The following is a 26,098-nucleotide window of genomic DNA, read 5'->3' as shown; positions in this document are numbered from 1 at the left end:
TAACTACAGGGCAGTCTGGTTGGTGGTGGATTAGGTTTTACAGATAATACAAATCAGAGGAATTAAATCAACAGGTACTTGAAGCTTGAGTTCTTTGGGATAGTGAGCATGGATATGCAAATGGAAGATAGGGCTTGATTAAAGTAATTTAACTTTTCAATGACAGGAGAAGATTGATGAAGAGCATGCAATGGTTGATGAGCCAGGGATTTTAAGAGAAGACTTAACAATGCTAACTAACAAAATTAATGCTCGTGGAATGGTAGGATCAGTGTCAGCTTGGATAAAAGTGACCCTGGTGACAGAAAATAACATGCTAATATAATTTTTTTTAAGACTGCAGTATCGTCAACTATGGCTTCCATTAAGGGTGTATGATATTGGCACACAGCAAACTTCAGAAGTTATTGGTAATACCAAAATTGGAGGTGTGGCTGACTGAAGAATATACCAATCACCTGCAATACACACACTGACTGAATAGGCAGATACGTAATAAATTTAATAGAGAAGTATAAGGTGATACATTTTAGTGAAAATTGGGCAATAGAAGCAATAAGTACAAAAGTAGGAAAGTGATGTCAAACCTGTATAAAACCCTGAGTAAGCCATAATCAGAACATTGCACAAAATGTGATCACCATACCTTATGAAGGATATATAGGTAGTTAACAAGTTGAAAAAGGGATTTACTAGAACAGTTCCAGGGATAATAGATTTTTGGACAAATTCTAGTCGGAGAAGCTGAAGTTCTCTGTTTCAAAGAGAGAGTGAATGGGGATTTAGTGGAGGTGTACAAGATTTTGATAAAAGGTACACAAAAAATGATCCCCATTAGTTGATGATATTAGAGGACAGAGGCTGAAGGTTTAGGATAAGAAATTCCAAGAGGATATGAGGAAGAACTTTATAGAATAAAGAAAAATGCAGCATCTGGTTATGACCTGAAACAGGAAACAAAACTTGGGCAGAGATTTTGGTCCGAAATTGGCAAGCTCAGTGTTGAGTACACAAGGTTTAATGTGCCAAATTGAAAGACAAATCCTCGAACTGACATTAAGCTTCACTGGAACCCTGCTGTACGCTGACGGCAGAGAGAGGAAGGTCAAGAATTAAAATGGCAATGATTGGTTATTTGGGGTCATGCTTGCGGGATGAATGAAGGTGTTCTGCAAAGTGGTTGCACAATCTGCACTTAGTCTACTCAATATTTTTCAGGTCATATTATCACCTTTATGCTGTGTTGATTACTCATCTTGAACCATCTTTGAGACAGCAGTTAGGAGTCAATTGGATTGTTAGAAGCTGGGAGGTACAAGTGGGCCAGAGCAAGTAAGATGGTTGATTTCCTTCTTTACATGTCAATAATTAACTGTATGGGTTTTTGCAATGATCATAATTTTAATAACAGTAGTTTTGAAACTAGATTTTAAATTCTGGACTATTAATTGAATTTAAATTCCACCAGCTATGATTGTGTGGTTTGAACTTGTATTTCCAATTCATTAAATTCAGCTTGACCTCTGGCTTACTACTTCAGTGACGTCATCACTGTCACTGTCTTGCCAAATAATGTATGCAAAACTGAGAGCAGCATTCAGAAATCACTCATTCACTTGAGAGTTTAAGAGGGTGGGGAAAAATTGAACCTGCTGCACTTAAGGAAAGATGCTACAGGAAAAGGGATTGTGTGATTGAGGAATGGTCTAGGGATCCATGGAAGGAACAATCCTTCCAAAATGCTGAATGTAGAAAGGAGGGGAATGATGCTTTTGGTGTAGGTATTACATTGGAAGTGTTGGAAAATTATCCTGGGAAGCAAGGAAAGGGGTGAGAGCAGAAATGCAGAAAATGGAATGGACACAGTCCTGAGCTCTGTCATCAATGCAAGAACTGTTAGTTGTGTTAAAAAGAAGCATTGACAGCATAGATGTACCCCACAAAATAAAAAGGCAGTATCCAGAGCAACACCATTTATTTGGAAGAAAGGAGTTTAAAAAGAATTGGATAAAACGTGAGAATTAGTTCAAGTGATGTATGAAGCTGGTGGGTGATTAATTGGACTTTCTCTTATCGAAGTCATGCATCTGCTGAGGTTGTGGGGTGGATGGAGAGATGTTGTCAGTAGAATTGTAGAACTGTGTCCCCATGGTAAAAAGCATACTGTTCCAGGATATAGGAGCAGAATGGAAGATGGACGAAATAGGGAAGGAATTGTCTGAGAGTTTTTTTTTTAAAATGTATAAGTTAGGAAGCAATCAGTTTAATGGGGAAGAAGCAGACTGAAATGACTTACACACTAGGACAATCATGCAGCACAGCAACAGTACTTTCAGTCCAACTCATCCAAGTGCACCAAGTCTCCCAAACTAAAGCAGTCCCACTTGGCCTATATCCATCCAAATCTTTCCTAGTATTTACCTATCCAAACATCTTTTAAATGTTGTAATTCTATCTGCATCTACCACTTCCTCTGACAGTTCATTCACATATGAATCATCCACAGAAAAAGTTGCTCAAGTCTCTTCAACCTTTTACCTCTCGCCTTAAAAATATACCCCCTAGTTTTGAACTCCCCCACTCTAGGGAAAAGATCTTTGCTATTCACTTTATCTATGCCCCTCAGATTTTATAAAACTCTATAAAGTTAATCTCTCAACCACCTACATTCCAGTGAAAAAAATCCCAGCCTATCCTCATAACGGAAACCCTCCTGTCCTGGCAACATCATGGTAAATCTTTTCTGAATCCTCTCCAATTTTATATCATCTGTCTTAAAGCAGAGCAGTCGGAACTGTACACAATATTCCAAAAGTGGCCTCACCAACATACGGTACAACCTCAACATAATGTACCAATTCCTATACTTAATGGTCTGAGCAATGAAGGCAAGTGTGCTAAACTCCTTCTTAACCACGCTGTCTACTTGTGACTACTTTCAAGGAACTATGTACCTGAACTCCTAGGTTTCTGTTTGACAACACTACCTAGTGTCCTAGCATTAGCTGCATAAGACCTGCCTTTGTTTGTTTTATTAAAATACAATACCTCGCATTTATCCACATTAAACTCCATATGCCACACCTCAGTCCATTGGCCCAATTGATCAAGATCCCTTTGTAATCTTAGATAACCTTCTTCACTGTCGACTATACTAACTATTTTAGTGTTATCCAAAAACTTACAAACATGCCTCTTAAATTTACATCCAAATCCAGATCATGGATTATGGGAGGGATGGAAAGTGGACTATTTAGTATTCAAGAATTATGATGTTCGAGGTCATGGAAGAGCATCTCCAGGGAACAACAATCCTGAAAACATGGTTTGATCAATTCTCCCTTTAAGTTACGCATGTGTGTATGATGCTGCCACTCTGAGGGTCCCCATACATTGATCAGCATGCCAACACAGTTTGCAATGACCTCTGATTCTGGACACTCATTCCTCTGAGGTCCACCCAGAAGAAAATAAGATTAGCATGAATGCTAGCCTTGATGTCATTAAGTGGGTCATGTGATCCAAACGGAGGAAAGAGGAAGTTTTGGAAAAGGCTTTTTAGCCACACAGAGGAAGAAAATCAACATAACATATCACACCAACCTTGTCAGAAGGCAAAATGATGATCTGAGAAAATGGACTACAGCGAAGTCAGAGGGAGACAGATGAGAATGATGAGACAGGTGCAGAAATTGAAATACTGACATGGTGAGCAGTTCTCAAAGGATGAAACAAGAGTAGAAGGTGGGATCCAGGTGGAGGTAGAATACTGAAGTCCAAAAAAAGGCTCCATTGTGCCAGGTTGTGTAGCCCAGAACAAGAATTGGGTATTTGCAAGAAAGCAAAAGAAGAGTTCAGCCTCATGTCAATCTGGAAATTCATTGAAGTGATCATTTGGAGTCAGAGGGATAAGGCTACCAGATATCATGAACACAAAGTAAGTCATAGGGAAGTGAAAAGGAAAAAGATCTGGAGAGGCATCGATAGTCATGAGCTGTTGGAGCAAAATTATAAAGTTTTGTGGTAAGGCATCAAATAAAACAAAAGTATGAAATGATAATGTAAAGTACAGCAGCCTTCAGATAGTGTGAGTTGGAACTAAAGAGATGAGACTAGATTCCCTACAGTGTGGAAACAGGCCCTTCAGCCCAACCAGTCCACACCGACCCTCCAAAGAGTAACCAACCCAGACCCATTTCCCTCTGACTAATGTCCCTAACACTATAGGCAATTTAGCATGGCCAATTCACCTGACCTGCACATCTTTGGACTGCGGAGGAAACCAGAGTACCCGGAGAAAAGCCACGCAGACATGGGGAGAATGTACAAACTCCACACGGACAGTTGCCCGAGGCTGGAATCGAACCTGGGACCCTGGTGCTGTGAGGTAACAGTGCTAACCAGTGAGCCATCATGCCACCCTGATTCTAAATATGAATAAAGAAAAAGCAGAAATTGCTGGCAAAGCTCAGCAGGTTTGGCAGTATTTATGAAGAGTTTCAAGCCCAGTGACTCCTCTTCAGATCCAATAGCAGCTATAAAAAGGTGATATTTACTTACTGATGGGGTTTTGGGGGAAAAAGGAGTGAACTGATAGGACCAAGAGAGAAGGAAAAAAAAAGACAGGCAAAGGAATAGTAAGCTGAAGAGCAAAATCTAGAATGGTCATAATAGGAGTAGTTGAAAATGGTTGGCTGTGCTGAAAACAACCCATTTAATGACAGGACCTGGGATTGTAAGGGTAGGCAACAGACATGGAAGATGTTGCTTATGCTCTAAAATTGTAAGAATTCAATATTGATTCCAGAAACATGTAAGGTCCCCAAGCAGAAGATAAGGTGTTATTCTTTCAGCAGGCCTTGCTAGAGCACTGTACCAGGCTTAAGACAGAAATGCTGGCATAGCAACACTGTTGTGCATTGAGTTTGCAGGCAACTGGAAGCAGTGATTTACCTGCACTTCACTCAATCTAGCCTACAGTAGTCGCTGCTTGCAGTGTGGTCTCCTCTACTCTGGGGAGACAAAATGCACACTGGCTGGCTGCTTTGTGGAGCACAAATGTTCTATCATAGAAATCCAGAAGACAGAGAAACTGGGAGAATGGGATGGAGCCCATACAGGAGGTAGGGTGTGAGGATGTATAGTCCAGGTAACAAAGTTGTTGGATTTGCAACAGATATTGATGACCAGCCTGTTCCCAGAAACAGAAACAGAGATGTCAAGGAAGGGAGGAGTCAAAGATCAATCAGGTAAAGATGAGGGAAAGATGAAAATTGGAGGCAAAAATTGATAAATTTTTCCAATTCCAGGAGACAGAGAGAGAGATGCAGCACCAATAAGGTCACTGATGCACAAGACAGAGTTGGGGAGAGATACCGTATGAGGACTGGAAGGAATGTTCCACGTATCCCACAAAGAGACAGGCATAACTGGAGCACACGGAGATACTCCTAGCACCATTTTTGATCTGAAGAAAAAGTGAAGGAGAGGATTTAAAGGAGAAATTGTTCAAAATGTGGACAATCGTGGCAAGTTCACAGGATGATGGCACTGAATGAGAGCAGAGAATCTTAAGACAAACCTGGAGGATGGACATGTGGAATGATTGCACATGTCCATGGTGATGAGGTGGCAGCTAGTGCCCGCAAACTGGAAATTTTTAAACTGATGCAAAGCATTCAAAGAATTGGGGATGCAGGTGGTAAGAAATTGGACAAGAGGAGGGGAAAAAAAAATCGATTCAAGGTTAGAACAAGTTAGTTCTATGGAGCAGAAACAAGTGGTTTGCCTGCACAGTACAGTTGGTGGATTTTGAAAAAAAAAGGTAAAAATGGACTATTAAGGATTGAAGGGTCACTGGACTCCAAACATTAACTTTCCTCTGTACAGATGCTGTCAGACCTGCAGAGTTTCTCCAGCAATTTGTATTTTGGGCATATGGAACAGTGGGGTTTCAGATCTCCAATATCTGTAGTTCTTTTGAGCCTGTACATTGTGTGGGTAGTCTGTATGCATTTATTGAAATGTTGGGATTTTGTACCTGACCTGGGAGTAAAATGCCTTTGTGGCTCAAGCTGAATCAAAGAGGTACATTTGTACAAAGAGAAATTAAATATTGCAGCTGGAATGAAGTTCCATATGAAACATTAGAATCTTATTTACATATGAAGGCAAAATACGGTTAGATTTTCTTACAGAAGTTAGTTTGCAGTTTTGTGAATATTTTGCTGTAAATTTAAAGTTGTACCCAATTGGGTTTAATTAAGAAAACAGAATGCCAATGATAGATAATTTAGCCCTAATTTTGAATATAAGCTATTTCAGATTTGGTTACTCTATTTAAGAGAAAGGGGTGATTAGGTTCCCTAAATATGGGTGAACTACTGATGTTATCTCAGAAGAAAGAGGCAACATTAAAGAAGTTTAACATCTTTGAAAGTGGTAAATTGCAGATGAAATGTATGTCAAACTGTCAAGAGGTACAAGGGAGGAGGTAGCAGAGGCATGGACCATTATTTTTAGAGAAATAATCAGAGGTTAGTTTAGCCTAACTTCAGTGGGTAAATTATTGGAAAAATTCTGACTGGTAATACAAAAATTGGTTGTGTAGCTAATTGTGAGGTTAGAGGCTGCAGATTGCCTTCAATTATCAGGATAGCAGGGAAGTGGAAAATGGAATACAATTTGGAGAAATTCATTGTCACACATTTGGCCTTACAAACTAGGCAAGGGAGTACACAATACAATGATACAACTCAGAAGTACAGAAAGAGGACTTGGAAGGTAGTGGGAAAGGTAGACAGTTACTCACCTATCACCAACACCATGTGCTCAGCAGTGATCTGTGCAACAATAAATCGGTCAGGTACAAATTGAACCTGCATGCTTTACAGCATTTCCCTGCAAGGGGTACGCCCATTTTCGAAAGCGGTGCAAATATTCCCAGAAATATTCTAATAAGAGTGTTTTTTTTAAGGTTCTTTTTAACCCCTTAAGTACAGTTGAGGTACAGCTGTTTAAGTATTGCAATTCTTGGATTTGGATCGGTTTATGATTGTCATTTCCTCATCTACTTTACTGACATTTTAGTCAGAGAAAACACCATTGTTGATTAAAGTGGCAAACTGGAATGTGTGTAATTTATAATATGTTGGAGTGTGGACCATGTAGATTTGATATAGACCGTTCATTCAAAATTACAGATTATCTTAGAGCAATTATATATTTATTTCAGTCAGTGATTTAATTCCCTATTTAAAATATGTCTTCCTTGAAATTTTCCCATAGAATTTATTTATTATGAAATGACGACCAGTAGTTGGCCAGATTCTTTAAAAGCCCAGATACTCCAATTTATACTGAAACCAGCCATGACTGCCTTAAATAGGAGGTATCAAAACTCATATTTAAATATATTTTTAAAAAATTGCAAGTGACAATCATAATAAAGCTAACCACGCCAATGTAACAAAGAGGAAGAAACCAAAGACCTTTGTTGGATGCCGGGCAAATTTCTCGTGTTCAAACTCTGATTATTTGATTTTATTTTCATGCATCACATGCATTGTGAAAAGTTGGTTTACCACAAAAAGCACAAATCTAATATGCTATCGCATTTAAGGTAAATAAAACAGTTAGTCAAGAATTCTATGGATGAGTTAAACACAGGATCAAATACATTTCAATATAGAATTTAACAGGCATTTGATATAATACTTCAATTAAATAAAGAGCATGCACCCTTCCAAGCAAGTCAACAATATGTTCCAACATTCACCTAAATAAATTGCAACAAACTTCTAGTCCACTTGAAGCAAGACAATGCACAAAACACAAATGCCTTGACACCATTAGGAATAGAAATTCTACCTACAGTTAAGAACTTTCCTGCTAGCTGGAAAAATGAACTAGCGGTCACCCACTTTTCTTCCCTCTGTTCCTGCTTTCAGCAGAAGCATATCCTGAGCTGATTTTACTTTGGTCCTCTTCCTTCTAAAGGATAGAAAAGCCATGAGTCTCAGGACTAAAGATATCCCGGACATGGCACGGTGCAGAATGCTATTTTAGCACATGAATCTAATGCTACAGCGTGTGGAATTGTACTGATGAACTCATTGCTTCTGTACGAGGATATAAAACCGGTATAGACAAGTTGCAAGTTAGTTTATTTTTATATATTGGCCAGGTCAACATTTATTGCCTGTGCCCAAATGTCCTCAAGAATGTGGTGGTGAGCTGTTTCTTTGGCTATCAAGGGGCCATTTCAGAGGGCAAATGGCATTGTTGGCCATCTTGGAGTGATATGTGCCAGAGCAGATAAGGACAGATTCCACACCTTCGGGACAATCATGAAGAGATTTTTAAAAAAAGTACAGAAGTTACATTTATCAACATTGCAGTAAATTTCTAGACTTTTTTTGAATTAATGGCATTTAAATCCCCCAGCTGCGGTAATGGGAATGGAGTTCAAATCTACAGATCATTAGTTCAAGCTTCTGGTTTAGAACCGCAGTAAGTATGCCACAGTCTGATTCTAACCAACTTTAAATTGTTTGATGAAGACGATACAATTCAACTGGAGGTTATGTTGAGAAAATAATCTACAATCAATTTAACTTGATGAACCAAAAATGCACTTTGTTTCAATTAATTCCTGAAAAGTAGGGAAATATTTTGCTGCTCAGTGCAATTAATATCCATAACTAAACCAAACGTACATGAGGAAATAATACTCTTTAGAAGTTTCTCCAGCTGTGGATAGAAGTAGTTACTTTGTGGTTCTAAATCATGAGCAGAAAGACACTAAATTATATGCACTAATCTCAGGTGAGGCAACTGTGAGAATGGGCTTTGTTTTTGGTCACTGGATAGGAAGTGTATTCAACAGAAAAATTATGCAGCATATGCAAGTTATGCGTTATAGGTGAGAACGAATTATTGAGTTGGCTGTATTGAGCCTCACAGCTAACTGTCTGCAGCTCTTGGTTATTCAGTGTTGGGTTCTAGCCAAAGTATTCCTCGTGTAGTCCAAAGAACAGAACTTCAGTATCAGTCTTTTTAATGAGGAGATATAAAACTGGGGGTAAAAACCTACTATTAAGAAATCTCACAGTCTGTACTACATGCAACTAAAGCACAGTTTAATTCACAGTAGATAAGTTCACTATATTAACTGTCAGAAAATTGTTTATGAATTTAATAGCAAGTTAGCATCGTAATATCAGTTTGAGAGATTAAATGATTCCTGCATTATCCTAAAATCTGACCAACCATAACTAAAAATATCACAGCTATGTTTATATAAAGACAGTATACAAATATTCATACAATACAATGACTTTGGTTATAGCTATAAGCTGAACCACAAGACTTCTCAACTGTACTGTCAGCACAAATGGGAAACTTCTGAACATATCTAAAACAACAGAATCAACCATAATTCAAATAAAAATCATGATTGTAAAAAAGGACGGCTAGCATTACATCCTATTCCCATTTTTATACATTTTTCTCCACTTATGCATATTGTGACATAAAAAAAAATCAAATCAATTTCCACATACTTCCAATTTGCTTTCACAAAACAAAAGGCAAATAACAGAGCAGCTATTATTGACTATTACAACTAATTGAGCAGATAGGATTACATATTTAAAAAAATACTAAATGGATATGTTAAATATCTTGCCTATGAAGACTGAGTAACACAAACTAGGAAGAATTCAAAGGTTTGCTCCTCAGTTGGTCTCAGCAGGATTAGGTACATGTACTGGAACATTGTCCAGTTAATCAACACCTGCGTCTGATCATTAGGAATGGAAAATTTAGGTGATTGAGTGAACTCAGCTCAATCTTCCACTAACCTGAAGTGAAAAAGGTCAAAAGCACTGATTATCTGAATACAGGTTTTTGCTTAGCCAGACTCAAAAGAATAGTTGACGCCTATCAAGCAGTCAATTAGGCAAACATTTTATTTATTCAATCATGGGATGTCTCTCTGGCTACACCAGCATTTAACTGCTCCCGATAAGGTGACACCCAACGGATTTCTCTCACTGCCCTCGTCCCTCTATGAGATAGAGGTCTCAGGTTTGTTCAAGATGCCTTTAGTTGCTACAGTGCATGTTGTAGATTGCACATACTGCTGCCACTGTGCGTCAGTAGAAGAAGTGGTAAATGTTTAAGGTAGAAGATGGGATGCCAAATTTCTAGTGTTGTTGGAGTTACACTCAGAGGCAGGTGAAGAATATTCTATTGTAGCCTGGATTTCTACTCAACATTGGCAAACACCTTCAGGAAGTCAGAGGGTGAGTTACTCACCAAATTCCTAGCCTTTGGACTGCACCTGTAGCCATAGTACTTATGACTTGTCCAGTTCATTAATTGTTCAATGGTAATCCACAGGATGTTGACAGTGTAGCATTCAGTGATGTTATTACCATGGCATGTAAGAGGTGCCTGGTTGGAGTCTCTCTTATTGCAGATAGTTATTCCCTGTTGTACAAATGTTACTTTTAAATAGTTGTAAGCTGGAGGGCATTACAGAGAAGGGGAAAGACAAAGCCTCAAAAGATTTCTATCATAGGTTGACTTGATCCAGGCCAGAATATAGGCAGCAGAGCTTTGCATGAGCTCAAACATTTTGAGGGGGGAGCGGCAGTGACAAAAACGAGAAATGAAGGCTTGAGCATCATTGTAGGCTTGAGTGATATTACAGAGATGGAATTAGATTTTTTTTAAACTGAAGGAGTGAAAATAGTGCTGCAAGTTCAGGTGAACTGAGCAGGGCTCCAAAGTTCCAAATAGTTTGGCTCAGACCGAGACAATGGCCAGGAAAGGAATTGTGACGTCAATGACCAGTTTCACTTTGGAAATGAAAACTAAGGGGCAAATGTTTCATGCAGAGGGTGGTACGTGGGGCAGCACGGTGGCTCAGTGGTTAGCGCTGCTGCCTCACAGCAACAGGGTCGTGGGTTCGATTCCAGCCTTGGGCGTCTATCTGTGTGGAGTTTGCACATTCTCCCAGTGTTTGCGTGGGTTTTCTCCGGGTGCTCTGGTTTCCTCCCACAGCCCAAAGATGTGCAGGTCAGGTGAATTGGCCACGCTAAATTGCCCATAGTGCTTGGTGCATTAGTCAGAACGAAAAGGGTCTGGGTGGGTTACTCTTCGGAGGGTCAGTGTGGACTGGTTGGGCCGAAGGACCTTTTTCCACACTGTAGGGAATTTAATGTGTATGGAATGAGCTCTCTGAAAATGCTTTTGGATATAAAGTTACTGCAATATTCATGTTTATTTACTTAAATAAAGTTATTTCCAAATGCATCATTTAGCTTTCCTCCAATTGGAAATTACTCCCTGTGCTCGGGATAATGTAGAACTCTGTCAGCAAGTTCCTTTATACAAACACATTTTTCACCAATATGGCACTAACAATGATACTGGACATATTATCGGAATGGTGTTTTCTGTATTAAAGCACACTGTATAGTTAATTTGAACTTTCACATATGCTTTGAAGTTAAAAAAATCCAATATGATAGCTCTTCTAGATCGTGATAGTTGCATTTGCGTGCAACCCAGTATTATCACACTTTAGAAACAGTGCTTAAAAAGTCTTCACGATGTAATAGCGTCACAGCCAACACATGCTTTAAAAGTTCACGCTTTAGAAACAGTGTCCCAAATTCATCAATTGTGTTAAAGCGAATTAGTGTTAACAAAATGTGTTATAGTAGAATGACTGTACACACATTATCAAATAAATGCTTTGTTTCAAAGTTTTCTTATTATTTAAATTACCTAAAACCCCTCTTCTGCATTGCTTCATCTACTCATATTCATCTCTGTTGGGGCAGCTCATGGCCAGAGATGGCACAAAGTGACTGCCCATGGAGTTGGCATAAAAATGATAGAAGATGTTTAGTAGCAGCAACAGATTGTTTAGTTAAGCATTAGAGTGAGATCAAGAGTTAAGACAATGATAGCTTTGCAAATAAGATGAACCCAAAGAAACAAGATCTAGTGGAACAAAAAAAATCTTACAAAGTAAAATACAAGGATTTTTGTACAAACCTACAGCTGCAGATGTTTGTAACTGACATTGTGATATGATGATGCCTGGCAACAGACAGCCCAAAATTCGTAGTTTAGCAAGAATTAAAAGAAAGTTATGATCATACATTAATAAACACTCTTTAGGTAACTGAGTATTGAGAAATTAAGAAATCAAATCTACACCTAACTAAGAAATTTGGCTGAATTCCTTTAAAGGGCTATAGATAGTGAAAGGAATCCTCATTCCATCAGCGCAGGGGACTGAACAACGTATGGGGAAAACAGATACATTTAAAAAGGCACCAGCCTGACTGAGAAAATAAACAATTGCAGGTTCGCAACTTGAATAAACAAACTTAGATAATGATGGAGACAGCTCAAATTAATTCGTACATCCAAGATTTGAGAGAGGAAGGACAGAGACAAATTATAAGGTAAAAGGAAACAGAATACATTTTGTAAAATATTAAGTGCTCAGATAAGCTTATTGAACTGTGAAAGTAACTGAGTTTGTCTTATGAGAATTTGACTAGTGCCCAGGATGTTATCGGATGTACCTATTTACCTTGCCAATGCTGAAATCGCAAGCCCAGAAGCATTCTGGCCTATTGCAGGCTCAACCTCCCCGACCTCTTGGAAACCCAGAAGAGAGGTCTGACCAGCAGGACAACAAGATCACCATCGTGATCCAACATCAAGGAGGCCTGACTGAACCAACAAGACTCTCCAGAACACTCAAGGCATTCCTGATGCCGAGGATGCCATTAAGAGCACACACTTAACCGCGTATGGGTTCATAAGATACAGGAGCAGAATTAGCCCATAGAGTCTTCTACACCATTTGATCATGGCTGATATGCTCTTCACATCATAACCCTTCAACCCATTACCAATTAAAAATCTGTCTAACCTCTCAAATTTACTCACTGTCCTTGCATCCACCGCACTTTGAGGTAGCAAATTTCACAGATTCACACCCGTTTGGGAGAAATAGTTTCTCTTCAACTGTTTTAAATTTGCTACCCAAGACTATAACCTATTTTCCTCGAATGCCTCACAAGAGGAAGCAGCTGTAGCAGGTCTATTTTATCCATTCCTTTTCTCATCTTGAACACTTCAATTTGAATACTCTCATTCTTTTAAATTCCAGAGTATAGCCTAAACTGTTCAATCTCTCTTTATACAACAAACTTCTTGTAGCAGAAGAGTTCCCTCATCAATACCCAGGATCAACTAAGAGCAGCCACCTACCCAGGAAATGTGGGAAATGCGCATGGACTTCAAGCGAGACTGGGGTTTCAAGACCCCCTCCCCAGCATGTTTCTGGCAGACATCCAAGCCATTGAGAACAAAATAGATGAACATAAAGCCACACTCACCTTCAAGGGAATTGAGAGACTGTGGTATGCTCTGCTTTACAGAGACAAGGCTCACTCCTGATACCACTTGACTGTACCTTACCATGAGGTTTTCTCAGTTTAACGAATGGACTGCTTGGCGTACTTGGGAAAGGTAGGGGATGGTGGGGTCTAATCCCACTCAATACCCTGATGCTAAGATATAGCAACCTTGGTGAGTTGCTGCTCCCCAGTGATGGAGGAGGCAAAGGACCTGCATGCCCTTGGTAGAGTGGAAGGGGGAGTTAAAGTGTTCAGCCACGGGGCGGTTGGGTTGGTTGGTGTGGGTATCCCAGAGGTGTTCCCTGAAAAGTTCCGCAAGTAGGCGGTCCAACTGGGGAGACAGGCCACCTACTTGCGGAACGTTTCAGGGAACACCTCTGGGACTCCCACACCAACCACCCCGTGGCTGAACACCAACTCCCCCTCCCACTCCGCCAAGGTCATGCAGGTCCTTGGCCTCCTCCATCGCCAGACCCTGACCACACGATGCCTGGAGGAAGAGCGCCTCATCTTCCGCCTAGGAACCCTCCAACCTCACAGGATGAATGTAGATTTCTCCAGCCTCCTCATTTTTCCTCCCCCCACCTTATCTCAGTCCCAACCTCCGGATTCAGCACCGCCTTCTTGACCTGCAATCTTTTTCCCAACCTCTCCATCCCCACCCCCTCTCCAGCCTACCACTCTCGCCTCCTTCCACCTATCGTATTCCCAGCGCCCCTCCCCCAAATTCCCCCCCCTCCCCACCTTATAGCTCAGCCCACTTGGCACACCAGCCTCATTCCTGAAGGGCTTATGCCCGAAACATCGATTCTCCTGCTCCTCGGGTGCTGCTTGGCCTGTGTTTTTCCAGCACCACATCTTTCAACTCTGGTCTCCAGCATCTGCAGTCCTCACTTTCTCCTAGTAACCATTTAACATCATATATAACTAACCTTATATGAGAACTGATATTATGAATTTTATAACAATTAGTATCTTTTTGTGATTATGATAGTACGAAATATAAGATGAGTAACAGAATTTGATAAAGATAGCAATGAATACAATGAACAACAGAATTTGAACAATCCTTATCGATAAGCAAGTCTGACAAATGCGTAAAAAAAAAAGTATAACCACAGGCATTGGAATGTAAATTAATGGGGTATGTTGTAAGATCCAAAGGCCTGACAATAACAATGTCTGGTAAACATCATGAGATTATGGAGCCTAGGACTGTCCACAGAGATGTCCATTCTTCATCATGTGTTTACTGGAATGGATAGATAGATTGGGGGAACATGGCTAACAATTACATAAATGTTATATATAATTATTGTAATGCAAAAATGTATAAAAATGCTTTACTTGACTGAGGGGGTCAGAGTGTTCAGTGGTCACTGTCCCAGGAACCTCTCCCATGCTGCATGGTAAAAGAGCTCTGAAAAAAGATTGATTGTGCTGCTAAACACAGCACTCAAGATTCCTCTGACTATCTTCCCAACAAATCTCCTATTTGCTTAAATTACCTTCTTTTTCATTTCTCTCCTCTGCTTTTTATAGCACCACTTCATTCTCTTGGTTTTAAGAATGGGGGGGAAAAATATTAAAATGTTCAGTAAGTTCTTAAAAGTGGAATGTTCATTTTTTAACTTGGATAGGACCATTACTACTGTTTTAAAGTGGAAAAACTGAACAAAGGTCAACACAGACAAAAAGAAAAGAAGAAAATTAGAGCACTTGCTCTGGATCTGATCTGCTCAATTCTTTAAAGCACAATTTGATTAGCGGTTTTTCACATTTGGTATATCCAAGAACTTAAGCACACAAATAGGTGCGAGCATGAGCCATTCAATTCTTTGAGATCACTCTACTATTCCATGAAATCATAGCTGGTCTTCTATTTCATTTACACCTTCTTACACTATCCCTATATCGTTCAATGCCCTTAGTGTCTAAAAATCTGACTTCAATATTGGAGCATCAACAGCGCTCTCGTTGTGAATTACAAAAGCTCACAACACTGAATGAAGGAATTTCTCCTCACTTCAGTCCTGGATAGTTGAATACTGAGACTCTTACTTCAATTCTAGATTTCCCAGCCAGGGGATACGTCCTTCCAGCACTATCTTGTAATGGTTCTCAAAAGATTTTATATTTTAATGAACTCTTTCCACTTGTTTAAACTCGAAAGATAGATTTAGTCAAACTTCTCAAAAAAGTATCAGTATTATTGTGACAAGAATCATATCCTCATACTCAAATCAGTTTGAATCCTGTTGAGCGTCTTGCATAACTCCCATCCTTCGGAAAGTAGTACAATTCCAAAGGTATCACCTCAGTTTTCAGTTCAACCTGAAACTAAAAAACCGTAAACTAGCAATGGCGAGAAGCCTAAGCAGCAGATAACAGGGAATGTAGGATTGAGGATGAGTGCATTGAGAATCTACAGAAATATAAAATTACCACAAACAGGATAAGTTTCTTCACGTCATGATTAAATCCAGAAGTCACAGGAGATAGTTTATACTACCAATTTGTAATCAAAATGACGTGTTTAATATGGAGAAAGAATCCTGATAAATTACAAGAATCAACGTGTTGTAAATTTCTTAAAATCAATATGTCTTGGTTAAGTTTGTTTCCCTCATCCCCAGGGTTGATTAGAATATTTCATGTAGAAACAGAATAAATTCCTTCCTTATATGCTTAAATTATGTAAATATCAAATGCATCAGCATACATTAGTTGTAGTCTGAATTTAAAAGCACATGTACAATTTCCATTCAAAGTCATCTGAACTTTCCTGTGTCAACAGAATGCACTTGTAGTAAATTAATCTAATAGTTTAAAAAGTATGAAAATCATGACAAAAAAGTCTCTCCAGATTTAGTTTTAAAAATAAACACTCTACGGATGAACATACAAAATAAGACAACTTTTCTATAAAACATCATCGCATACTCCAAGACATAACTACAAGGCACTCAATGTCAAGACAGAAATTTACACTAATTTTCGAAACAGCTCAAGCACTTTCATTTTATGCCTTCATAAATTCTGCAAGCTATTTCAAAGAATAGCCACATTCAGGTATGAACAGAAATATTCACTAGATCCATGCAATGCAAACAAAGATACGCTATAGCTAATTTTTAACATTTTAAGCACACAGATTTAGTATAATACATGCTAAGCAGTGGAGCACATTGCATTAAGGTTTCCAATCATTTTATTATTAGAATATGAATGGAACCCTTGTGACTTTGAAAAAATTTAAAACACAATAAAAGATAATACCATTAAAACATTAGATAATATCTGAGAGTAGAAGTATATGCCCCTCCAAAACAAAAGTCTGCATACACACAAACATCCTATTTCTTTGCCAATTCTACCATATGCAAACCTCATAATTGGAAACAGTCACCTCCAACAGCTAAACGGATCTACAAGTCCCTCTCAAACCATATTTCAAAGTTATATCATGTTAGTTCACTATAAAAAGTATGCCAATTAAAGAAAATATGCTCAGAACCCCATGACTTATTGGATGCAACCACAAGTACACAACTGATTATTTTCTAGATTTCCCATTTCTAAGCCATACAGGAAACATTACTTACAACTTGAACATAAATTTCATTTTCAACAATGATTTAAGTACATGCGCTACAGTACAGTGCCACATTCTCAGTTGCATCAATGTGTAAATATTACTCAGTCTGAGAATTTTTGAAAAATCTTGAACAATATCTGGAGGGGATTCACCCTTGGGTGCTGAGGGACAGAAGAATGGAGAATACAGAGGCTTTGACAACATTCTCTAATCCTCCTTAGGTACAGGTTAGTGTCAGAAGACTGCAGAATTGCAAATATTTTACTCCTGTTCAAAAAAAGGGGGATAAATCTAGCAATTACAGATTGGACAAGTTGAAGGTGGTGTGATTATTTTGAATATGGATAACGAAAATGAGTTTGGAGAAAATACCACATAGTAGACCCATTAGCAAATTTGAAACTCATGGGATTGAAAGAACAACACTAATATGAATTTTGTTAAGGGCAGAAAGCAGAGAACAGATGATTAACATTTGCTTTTACAGCAGTGTCTCCTTGGTGGTCAGTTTTGGAATTACTGTAATAGTGGAAAAAAAAGGGAGAGCACCTGGTCTCAAATTTCAGGAAGATGTTATCAGATTTGTGAAATGATCAGACGAACTTTAGTACAGATGTGCAAAGTGATTCCTTTTGATAGAAATAATGAGTGGAGACAATATAATCTAGAAGGTTTAATTATATATGCAAAAAATCTTTAAATGTGACAAAACTAATAGATCAAGTTGTTAAAATATGATCCTTGACTTTATTTTAAAAAAAGAGACCAAATACAAAAAAGTTATACAAAACATTAATAAAATACAGATGAGGCCTCAACTGGAATTGCATGGCCATTTCTGGGTATCACACTTTGGAATGGAAATCAAAGGAATATACTAGATTGTTACGCAATATCTGCGGAGAGGAACAGATACTGTTTTGATGAGGGGTAATTGTTTTTCTACCAACACAGATGCTACTTGAGTTGCAGAGTATTCCCAAAATTTTGTTTTTAATTTTCCACTTTCCAGCATCTGGCTTTTGTTTTTACTAGAATGGCAGTATACACGAGTAACCTCATTTCTGAAGATTTGAAAAATTCTTCTCCTTAGACCAAGGAAAATAAAGAGATTTGATGGAGATGTTCAAAAGGGCTGAAGGGCTTCATTGAGTAAATGTGGAAGAAGGGTCATTAGTATCATTCTAAAAGATTAGGATAAGTATTTGAAAAATAAACGTTGGCAGGGCTATGAGAAAAAAGACAGGAATGGAACTGATGGTTTCTTTCGAAGAGTCAGCAAAGATACAGTGGGCTAAGTAGTTTCATTCTATGACATAAAATTCTACAATACTTGTCTAACAACATTAGTTCTGAACAATAAGTGGATGGAATATGAACAAGTCTGTTCAATTTTACTGGTTAAAAATTGAAAGAAACTCACGCTCAAAACAGTTTTGAACAAGAAAACATGTATAACTACTTATTTAAAAACAATCTGGGACTGTTAGTCTGTGAAGACATAGATTCTCTGATAGAATCATAAATAATTCCCTAGTCATTCAAACTGCATTCAGTTGTAATACTTTTTCAAAAACTACATGTATTAAAGTTAAGAAATCTACCAATTGCAATATACATTACAAAATTTAAAAGTGCAATAATTTGGATTTCAATCAGTCAATTCAATTTTCAAATGCATCAATATCACTTTTGGTTTTTAAAAGTGCTTTAATTATAACAAAAGTGTTAAGTGGTTATTCAAACTAGTTTTATTCTTCATATATTAATTCATGCTGATGTTGCTACTTAATAGGAAAGCAGTAAAGCCCTAAAGCAGGTGCTTGCTAAGCGGTAATCCTGCATGCAGGCAGTTGTTTCTTCATCCCATCCCAACATTCATGCCATCATGTCCTTGCCTAAGCACTGCTTATAGTCCAATCACATCTGCCATGCAAATAACTGAGCATCTGCTCCTTCCACTCTACCTAATCTTTCTCAGTTGGTTCCTGGCCCTGGCCAGTGGCTGGAGAGCAATCTGGTCATCCTCTAAAGCAACTCTGTTGATGTACATCTATAAAGGAACAGAAAAGTGAAGGAACACGTAATATATAAGTGACAAAACTCAACAATTTTAGTAGCTTTTCCAAGATGACCAGAAAAACAAGTCATCTCAGATCAAGGTAGTATTTTAATGCAAGTTTTTATTCTTTAAAGAGGATAAACATTATTTAAAAATATTAATTATTGGGGTTATGAATAGGGCTCTTCTAATATCACTGTCAAATTTAACATGCAATATGACACGACAGTCTCATACAGCCTCAGACACTTCTAGGTTTGATTCCTGATATATGCTTCTCTCAGCTGGGCACTGATGGGTTATACGGCACAGAAACAGTCCCTTTGGCCCACCATGTCTATGCCAACCAATAAACAACTTACACTAAGTCGATGCTGACTTTGTTTTTTTTCAGGTAGATTGCACTGACTAAATTCCCAAGTCAGTTTGATGCTTAGGCAAGGTGCAAGAGGCCTGTCACTGCTTTTGCAGCAAAATTGAAAATGAACCACTGCTTCAGATGAGGAGGAAAGAAAGTATCAAACACTCCACTCAACAGGTTCATAATGGTTTGAGATAGTAATATTTTTCAATGTCTGGCATTTGAAAAGTGTTGATACAAAGGTGGAATTGTATGCTCTGGGAGCTAGTGAGAACTACATTTGATTTATTTTTGCTCATGGGATATGGGTGTCACTGCCTATGCCAACAATTATTGTCTATCCTTAGTTTTCATAGCATCTTCTCTATGTTCTTGAGTGGCTATAGTTTGGTGGTGTAGGGATACCAACAGTGCTGCTAGGAAGGAATTCCAAAATTCGATCCAAAAGTGAAGCAACGGCAACATTGCTCTGAATCAGGATGGTATATGGCTAGGGAGTAACTAATTAGTTAGGTTAATGGCATATTGATCTCCAACACATCCACCAGAATTAGGTACCATATGGAAAGATCCACGGCCAAACTACCTCACCCACTCCAATTGAGACCCTTTTAAGATCAATTAATGACCACTCAAGAGTCTCTTCATACCACTTTTAGGATAATCCAGCTTGGGATTGGCCAGGGGGGGGGGGTTGGTCTGGTGGTTGTGGTAAAGACAAGCAGCGCTCTTAGAAGTAATGCATAATGTTCACCTGCTTGCATGCATGCGAGAGGGTGTGTGCGTGTGCGAGGATGCGGTGGGGTCTTTCAAGAGCACTATGTGCCTGATTGAGGGCATGGACAGTGGACTTGTTGACAGCATCCCACCCCAGTCTTGATTCCAACTTACCCTCCCCAATACACACTACCTACCTTGCTCATACTGGCCTCCTCCATGGTACTGGGTAAGTGCAGGAGCTATTGGCCAGGTAAGATTCCCCTACCAGGGCCTAATTCCAAAGACTAGTTCTATTTGATAAACGGTGGTGAGTTTCTTCAATTCCTGCAGCCTGGCAATCAAACCAAACTACAGATAGTTTCCTTAACCTGATTAATCACTGCCACAAAGCTCAATACCAGTGTAATCCTTGTTAAATTTAACATATAATGATACCTGACGATTGATGATGCAGTATCAGCAATTCTACAAATAAGAGTTGACTATATTTTTAACTCACCATGGAAGGCTACTCCAAACTAAAATTCACTATCAAATTTTAAGCAGATGATTTTTTTAAACTCAATGCTTAACTTGTAATCTCTTACCAAATGCGTTAAGTGACATATTTACAGAACAATGCTCCTCTTCACAAAAAGTGAGCTCAAATTGAAGTAATTTTGGAAATGATACAAAACCAACCTAGATGCAATGAAAAAAGTGCATTGTGGAGAAGCAATTGTAAAGTAAAACAACTTGAAATATTCTAATTTTTAAAAAATAGTTACACTAAGTATATTGAAAATAACATTGTAATTAAATTTAGCTCAAAGCAACAAATACGACCGGCCTTTCATTTTACCACTTTCAGCACCACTGATTGGCAAATTTTCATGATTTAGATTAGGTTTCCTACAGTGTGGAAACAGGCCCTTCGGCCCGACCAGTCCACACCGACCCTCCGAAGAGTAACCCACACAGACCCTCCGAAAAGTAACCCCACACTGACCCACTTCCCTTCTGACTAATGCACCTAACACTATGGGCAATTTAGCATGGCCAATTCACCTCACCTGACCTGACTGTGGGAGGAAACTGGAGTACCTGGAGGAAACCCATGCAGACATGAGGCTGGAATTGAACCTGGGACCCTGATGCTGTGAGGCAGCAGTGTTAACCACTGAGCCACCATGCTGCCCCATCATTCAACCAACTAATAAAGTTAGTTGACCCATCTTATACTGGCAAATGTGATTACTTGTTCACATCCTGTGATAAAACAAAGATGTTCTGAAAAGCTTCCATTTCATATAATGTATCACAAGAGGCTGCCATTTTGGCTTTTTGCTGTTCTCTGGCAGGGGCATTTATCTGTTCTGAAATGTGAGATGTTGCAGCTGAAAACAGCAATAACCAGCAGCAACCTGGATAGGGGGATACCACAGTGACCTACGCTGGGGCTACATTTGAATCCTTTCAAACAGGCTTCCACTACTGCTAAAGTACCAATCTAGTGTTCAACAAATGTCACAAATGGCTGTGACATGACGTGGCTGTGAAAAGTTTTCACTCTTCAGACCGTCTGCTGACCATACCAGTTTTCTCCAGTACTTTTCCATTGTCATGGCACAGACAATGCTTGTGTGGTTTCACCGTATCAATTAATTATGTTCAGAGATAAAAATAGAAATTGCTGGAAAAGCTCAGCAGGTCTGGCAGCATCTGTGGAGAGAAATCAGAGTTAACGTTTCGGGTCGAATAACCCTTCCTCAGAACCCTCAATTGACCTGAAACATTAACTGATTCTGCTAGACCTGCTGGGCTTTTCCAGCAATTTTTATTTTTGTCTCTGATTTACAACATCCGCAGTTCAGTTTTCATTATATTCAGAGATTCATTTGGAATGTCTTTCTGATCCTACATTGATATCTTTGGTGTACGTGACCTTTTCCAGTTTCTCACTATTATGCTTAGTGAAACCATCAGAAAACAGGTAGCTTTCATCATGGTTTACAGACAAGAACAGCATCAAATTTAAGTGAAAGGTTTGAGGTTTAAAGAGAATTTCATAGAATCGCTACAAGTGGTAGCAGGCCCTTCAGCCCAACAAGTTCACACCAATCCTCTGAAGAGTAACCCATCCAGACCCATTCCCCTACCCTATTATCCTACTTTTACCCCTGACTAATGCACCTAACCTACACATCCCTGAACACTATGGGCAATTTCCCACAGCCAATTCACCTGAGCTACACATCTTTGGATTGTAGGAGGAAACCACAACACCCGGAGGAAACACTGGGAGAATGTGCAAACTCCACACAGTTGCCAAGGCTGGAATTGAACCTAGGTCCCTGGCACTGAGCCAACACGCCGTCACCACGCAGCCCCATCCGCAATCTCGTCCTCTCCAAGAGAGACTACTGCCTCCCTCCCACATTATGACATTAACGATAAAAAAGTTTATTGAGAATAGATGAGAATGTGAAATTCGGAACAAACAAATCAGCCACAACCTTATGAATGGTAGAGCATACTTGAAGGATCAAATGACCTATTTCTACTCTTAATTCATACAATCATTTCAGCAGCATCCATTACTGAGCTTGTGACACCTCTGGCACTTGGTTGGCAGCTCCTGATGAATAGGATTTCCTCCCCAGTGAGGGGAGGAAGTCCCTCAATTAGGCGCTTGAGTTTCAAACAGATTTCAAATGAATAGCTCTATTAAGTTAGTTAAGTGCAATTAATCTTCAACAAACTATGCTTTCATTTATAGTCCATACTTCTCCAAATATTAGTTACTTGGAGAAATTAGATTGGGAGTGGCTATTTGAGGTTAAATCCACATCTGATATGTGGGAACTTTTTAAAAAGGCCAGTTGATCAGAGTTCAGGACCAGTATGTCCCTGTGGAGGATGAAAGATAAGGATAGCAAGATCCAGGAATCTTGGATGACAAGAGATGTTGAAAGTTTAGTCAAAAAAAAGGAAGCATGTACAGTTTAGGAAACAGAAATCAAATTGTCCATGAGCAATATAAAGGGAGCAGAAAAGAATGTGTTTTATGATTCTGCCTCTAACTTAAACAATAAACTTGGAGGGCTAGAACAGGTCATGAAGTGTTCTTGGTAAGAAGGATTAAGGAGAATCCCAAGGCATTTTGCGCACACATTAGGAACAAGAGTGTAACTAGGGAAAGGGTAGATCTACTCAAGAAAAAAGGAGGAATTTGGGTGTGGAGCCACAAGGAGGAAAGTGGGTGAGGTCCTTGATGAGTACTTTGTATCAGTATTTACCAAGCCAAAAGACTTGGATGATGGTAAGATTAGGGAGTAGTATGTGGATATTTTGGGGCATGCCAATATTAAGGAGGTGGTGTTGGATTTCTTGTAAAATGTAAGGTATATAAGTTCCTATGGCTTGATGGGATTTGAGGATACTGAAAAGAGAGGCAAGGGAGAAGATTGTTGGGGCCTTGACAGAGATCTTCGTATTCGCTTTAGATACAGGCAAGGTTCCAGAAGACTAGAGAATAGCTAATATACTGTTCCTTTGTTTAAGAAAGGCAAAAGGGATAATTCAGGAAAGTATAGACCAATGAGCCTTTCAACAGCAGTAGGAAAACTATTGGAGAAGATTTGCAGGGACAAGATTTTCTCACATTTGGAAAAGAACTGATTTAGTGAGGTTGTCAACATGGCTGTATGCAAAGCCTTTTCTCATTAGCTCAATTGAGTTTAAGGAAGTGACCAAGATGATTGATGTGGATGGCGCAGTGTATGTTGTTTGTATGGACGGTAAATGAAGTGTTTGGCAGGGTCCTTAATGGTAAGCTGGTCCAGACAATTAAGTGGCACGGGATCCATTGTAAGTTGTATCCAAAATTGACTTCGATAGTTTTTCGAACTGGACACTGAGTGGTGACCTGATAGAAGTATATAAAATTATGAGGCGCATGGAGAGGGTGAAAAGTCTGAGTCTTTTTCCCCAGGTGATGTCAATACCAGCGGACAAAGGTTTAAGGTGAGAGAATAAAGTTTAAAGGAGATGTGCAAGGGAAGTTTTTTTTCCAAAGAACACAGAAGATGGCAGGTACCTGGAACACTTTATCGGGGAAGTGGTAGAAGCAGATGTATTAGCAAATTTTAAGAGGCATTTGAACAGACTCATGAACGAGCAGGGAATAAAGGGACACGGGCCATGTGTTAGTAGATGGGATAAGTTTACAATGTCATCATGGTCAACACAGACATAGTGGGCCAAAGGGCCTTTTCCTGTGCTGTACTTAGTACATTTCTATAATCTTATCCCGGGTCATTTTCTTTGATGAGTTCCCAGTCACCTTTTTTTTTAAATTTGTCCATAGGATGTGACCATCAGCAGTACAGCAGGTATTTGATATCTATCTCTAATTTCCCTTGATTTGAGTGGCTTGCAAGGCAATTTCAGAGAGAGAGGTGAAGAATTATTCATATTGCTATGGCTCTGCAGTTACATATAGGTTAGTAGGAGCAAGAGTGACATTTCCTTTCCTAAGGACATTGGTGAACCACATGTTTTTTTTAAACAATTGTTAAGATTCATGGTCACCAATCAATGCTAGTTTTTGGTTCTCTATCATTAGCCCAGACTTCTGGATTACCAGCCGAGTGAGATTAGCATAATGTCACTGTTCAACACCATACACCCAAAATGGTCTGAAATTCCAAATTACATTGCCTTTTCTAAACCAAGTGTCTCATCAGCCATCCTCCAACTACTCAATGTTGAAGCATGACTGGATAACAGCGATGAAAACCATAGTAATTTCCACCCTCACTTTCCTCAGTAAAAGTTTTTTTTATTCTACCCAAACTGCATCATATTTTTCACTTTGACATCTGTTAATCTTTGGTTCTCAAACATTTTTGGTTTCACACTTCTATTTACAAACTGTGTGTGTATACCTACAGGCAGTTTCTTTTTTAGTTTACCAAGTAAATGTATATGCAAAATATTTTACTTAGCACTAACGTGATAGGTGAGCTTCTTTACTGGATTATAAGTGCTTGAAGTTCAGAGAAACATGCCAGTGAAATACCCACCACTCCCAAGAATTATTTAATCAGGAACTCCTCTTCCCAACATCCCAGTCACTCATTCAACAGCCCCTCTTCCCAAAGCCCTCTCATACAGCAGCATTCTACAAGTCTTCGTGTCTTCGAGGCTAATGATAACCACTGATCTATTGTAACAAACACAATGTCTGAGTATCTGAATAATTTACCTGCACAGATTAAAGTGAAATGTTGCAAAAAAAAAATGCACTGATTGGTATACCAATAATATCTTTCAATATCTACATCTTTGTTCACTATCTAGCTATAATGATTGTTTTCATAATTTACACACGGGGAACGCCCACAAATTTTAAGTCCCTAACTAGTGTGGAATACAATCTAATATCCATAGTAAACATTCGGGAATACGTACCCTGGTACTATAGAAGATAACGATATACAGAATTTTAGCACGCAGTGACATACAACTAAACACCCCATACAAGATGTACTGACAGTTGTTGAGGAAATAAAATTCATTATATTCAAACGAATCACATTAACCAGTAACAAAACCAGTTGAAAAGAACTTCCATTAAAAAGTGGTATCTTTCACATCCTGTCCATGCCTCAAAAGTTCAATAGAGCTAGTAATTATTCTTGAAACAAACACAAACTAAGTTCTCAGCAAGTCTGGTAAAATCTGAAGAGAGGGAAATAGTTAACAGTTCAGATTGGTGATTCTTTCTCAGAACTTTTGAAGTACGATAAAATCAGGTCACTGACTAAGTGTTAACACTCTCCAATACAAAGTGAAAAGGAGTATATCAAGGTTAGCATTATAGTGCTGGATAAAGAGAGATTTCAATATTGAAATCTAAA

At 38.9% G+C, this 26,098-nt stretch overlaps 1 protein-coding gene across 5 annotated transcripts in view; it reads right to left on the bottom strand.

Annotated features, from left to right (window-relative positions):
- The window catches only part of atp11b (ATPase phospholipid transporting 11B), a 177,666-nt gene that overhangs the window by 13,482 nt on the left and 138,086 nt on the right, over positions 1–26,098 (bottom strand). The window contains exon 30 of one of the 5 annotated variants that reach the window (XM_087993532.1): positions 19,020–19,105. The exons of the other annotated variants lie outside the window; for them this stretch is intronic. Within the exon in view, the coding sequence (XP_087849658.1) occupies positions 19,020–19,105 (86 nt within the window). The remainder of the gene's footprint in view (positions 1–19,019; positions 19,106–26,098) is intronic. 5 annotated transcript variants of the gene reach the window in all.

This window comes from Chiloscyllium plagiosum, unplaced genomic scaffold, assembly GCF_037043375.1.
Source record: "Chiloscyllium plagiosum isolate Xiang-an unplaced genomic scaffold, Cpla_swu_hap1 HiC_scaffold_13, whole genome shotgun sequence".
In the NCBI taxonomy this organism is placed as follows: Eukaryota; Metazoa; Chordata; class Chondrichthyes; order Orectolobiformes; family Hemiscylliidae; genus Chiloscyllium; species Chiloscyllium plagiosum.
This window is presented reverse-complemented; position numbering and strand designations above follow the sequence as displayed.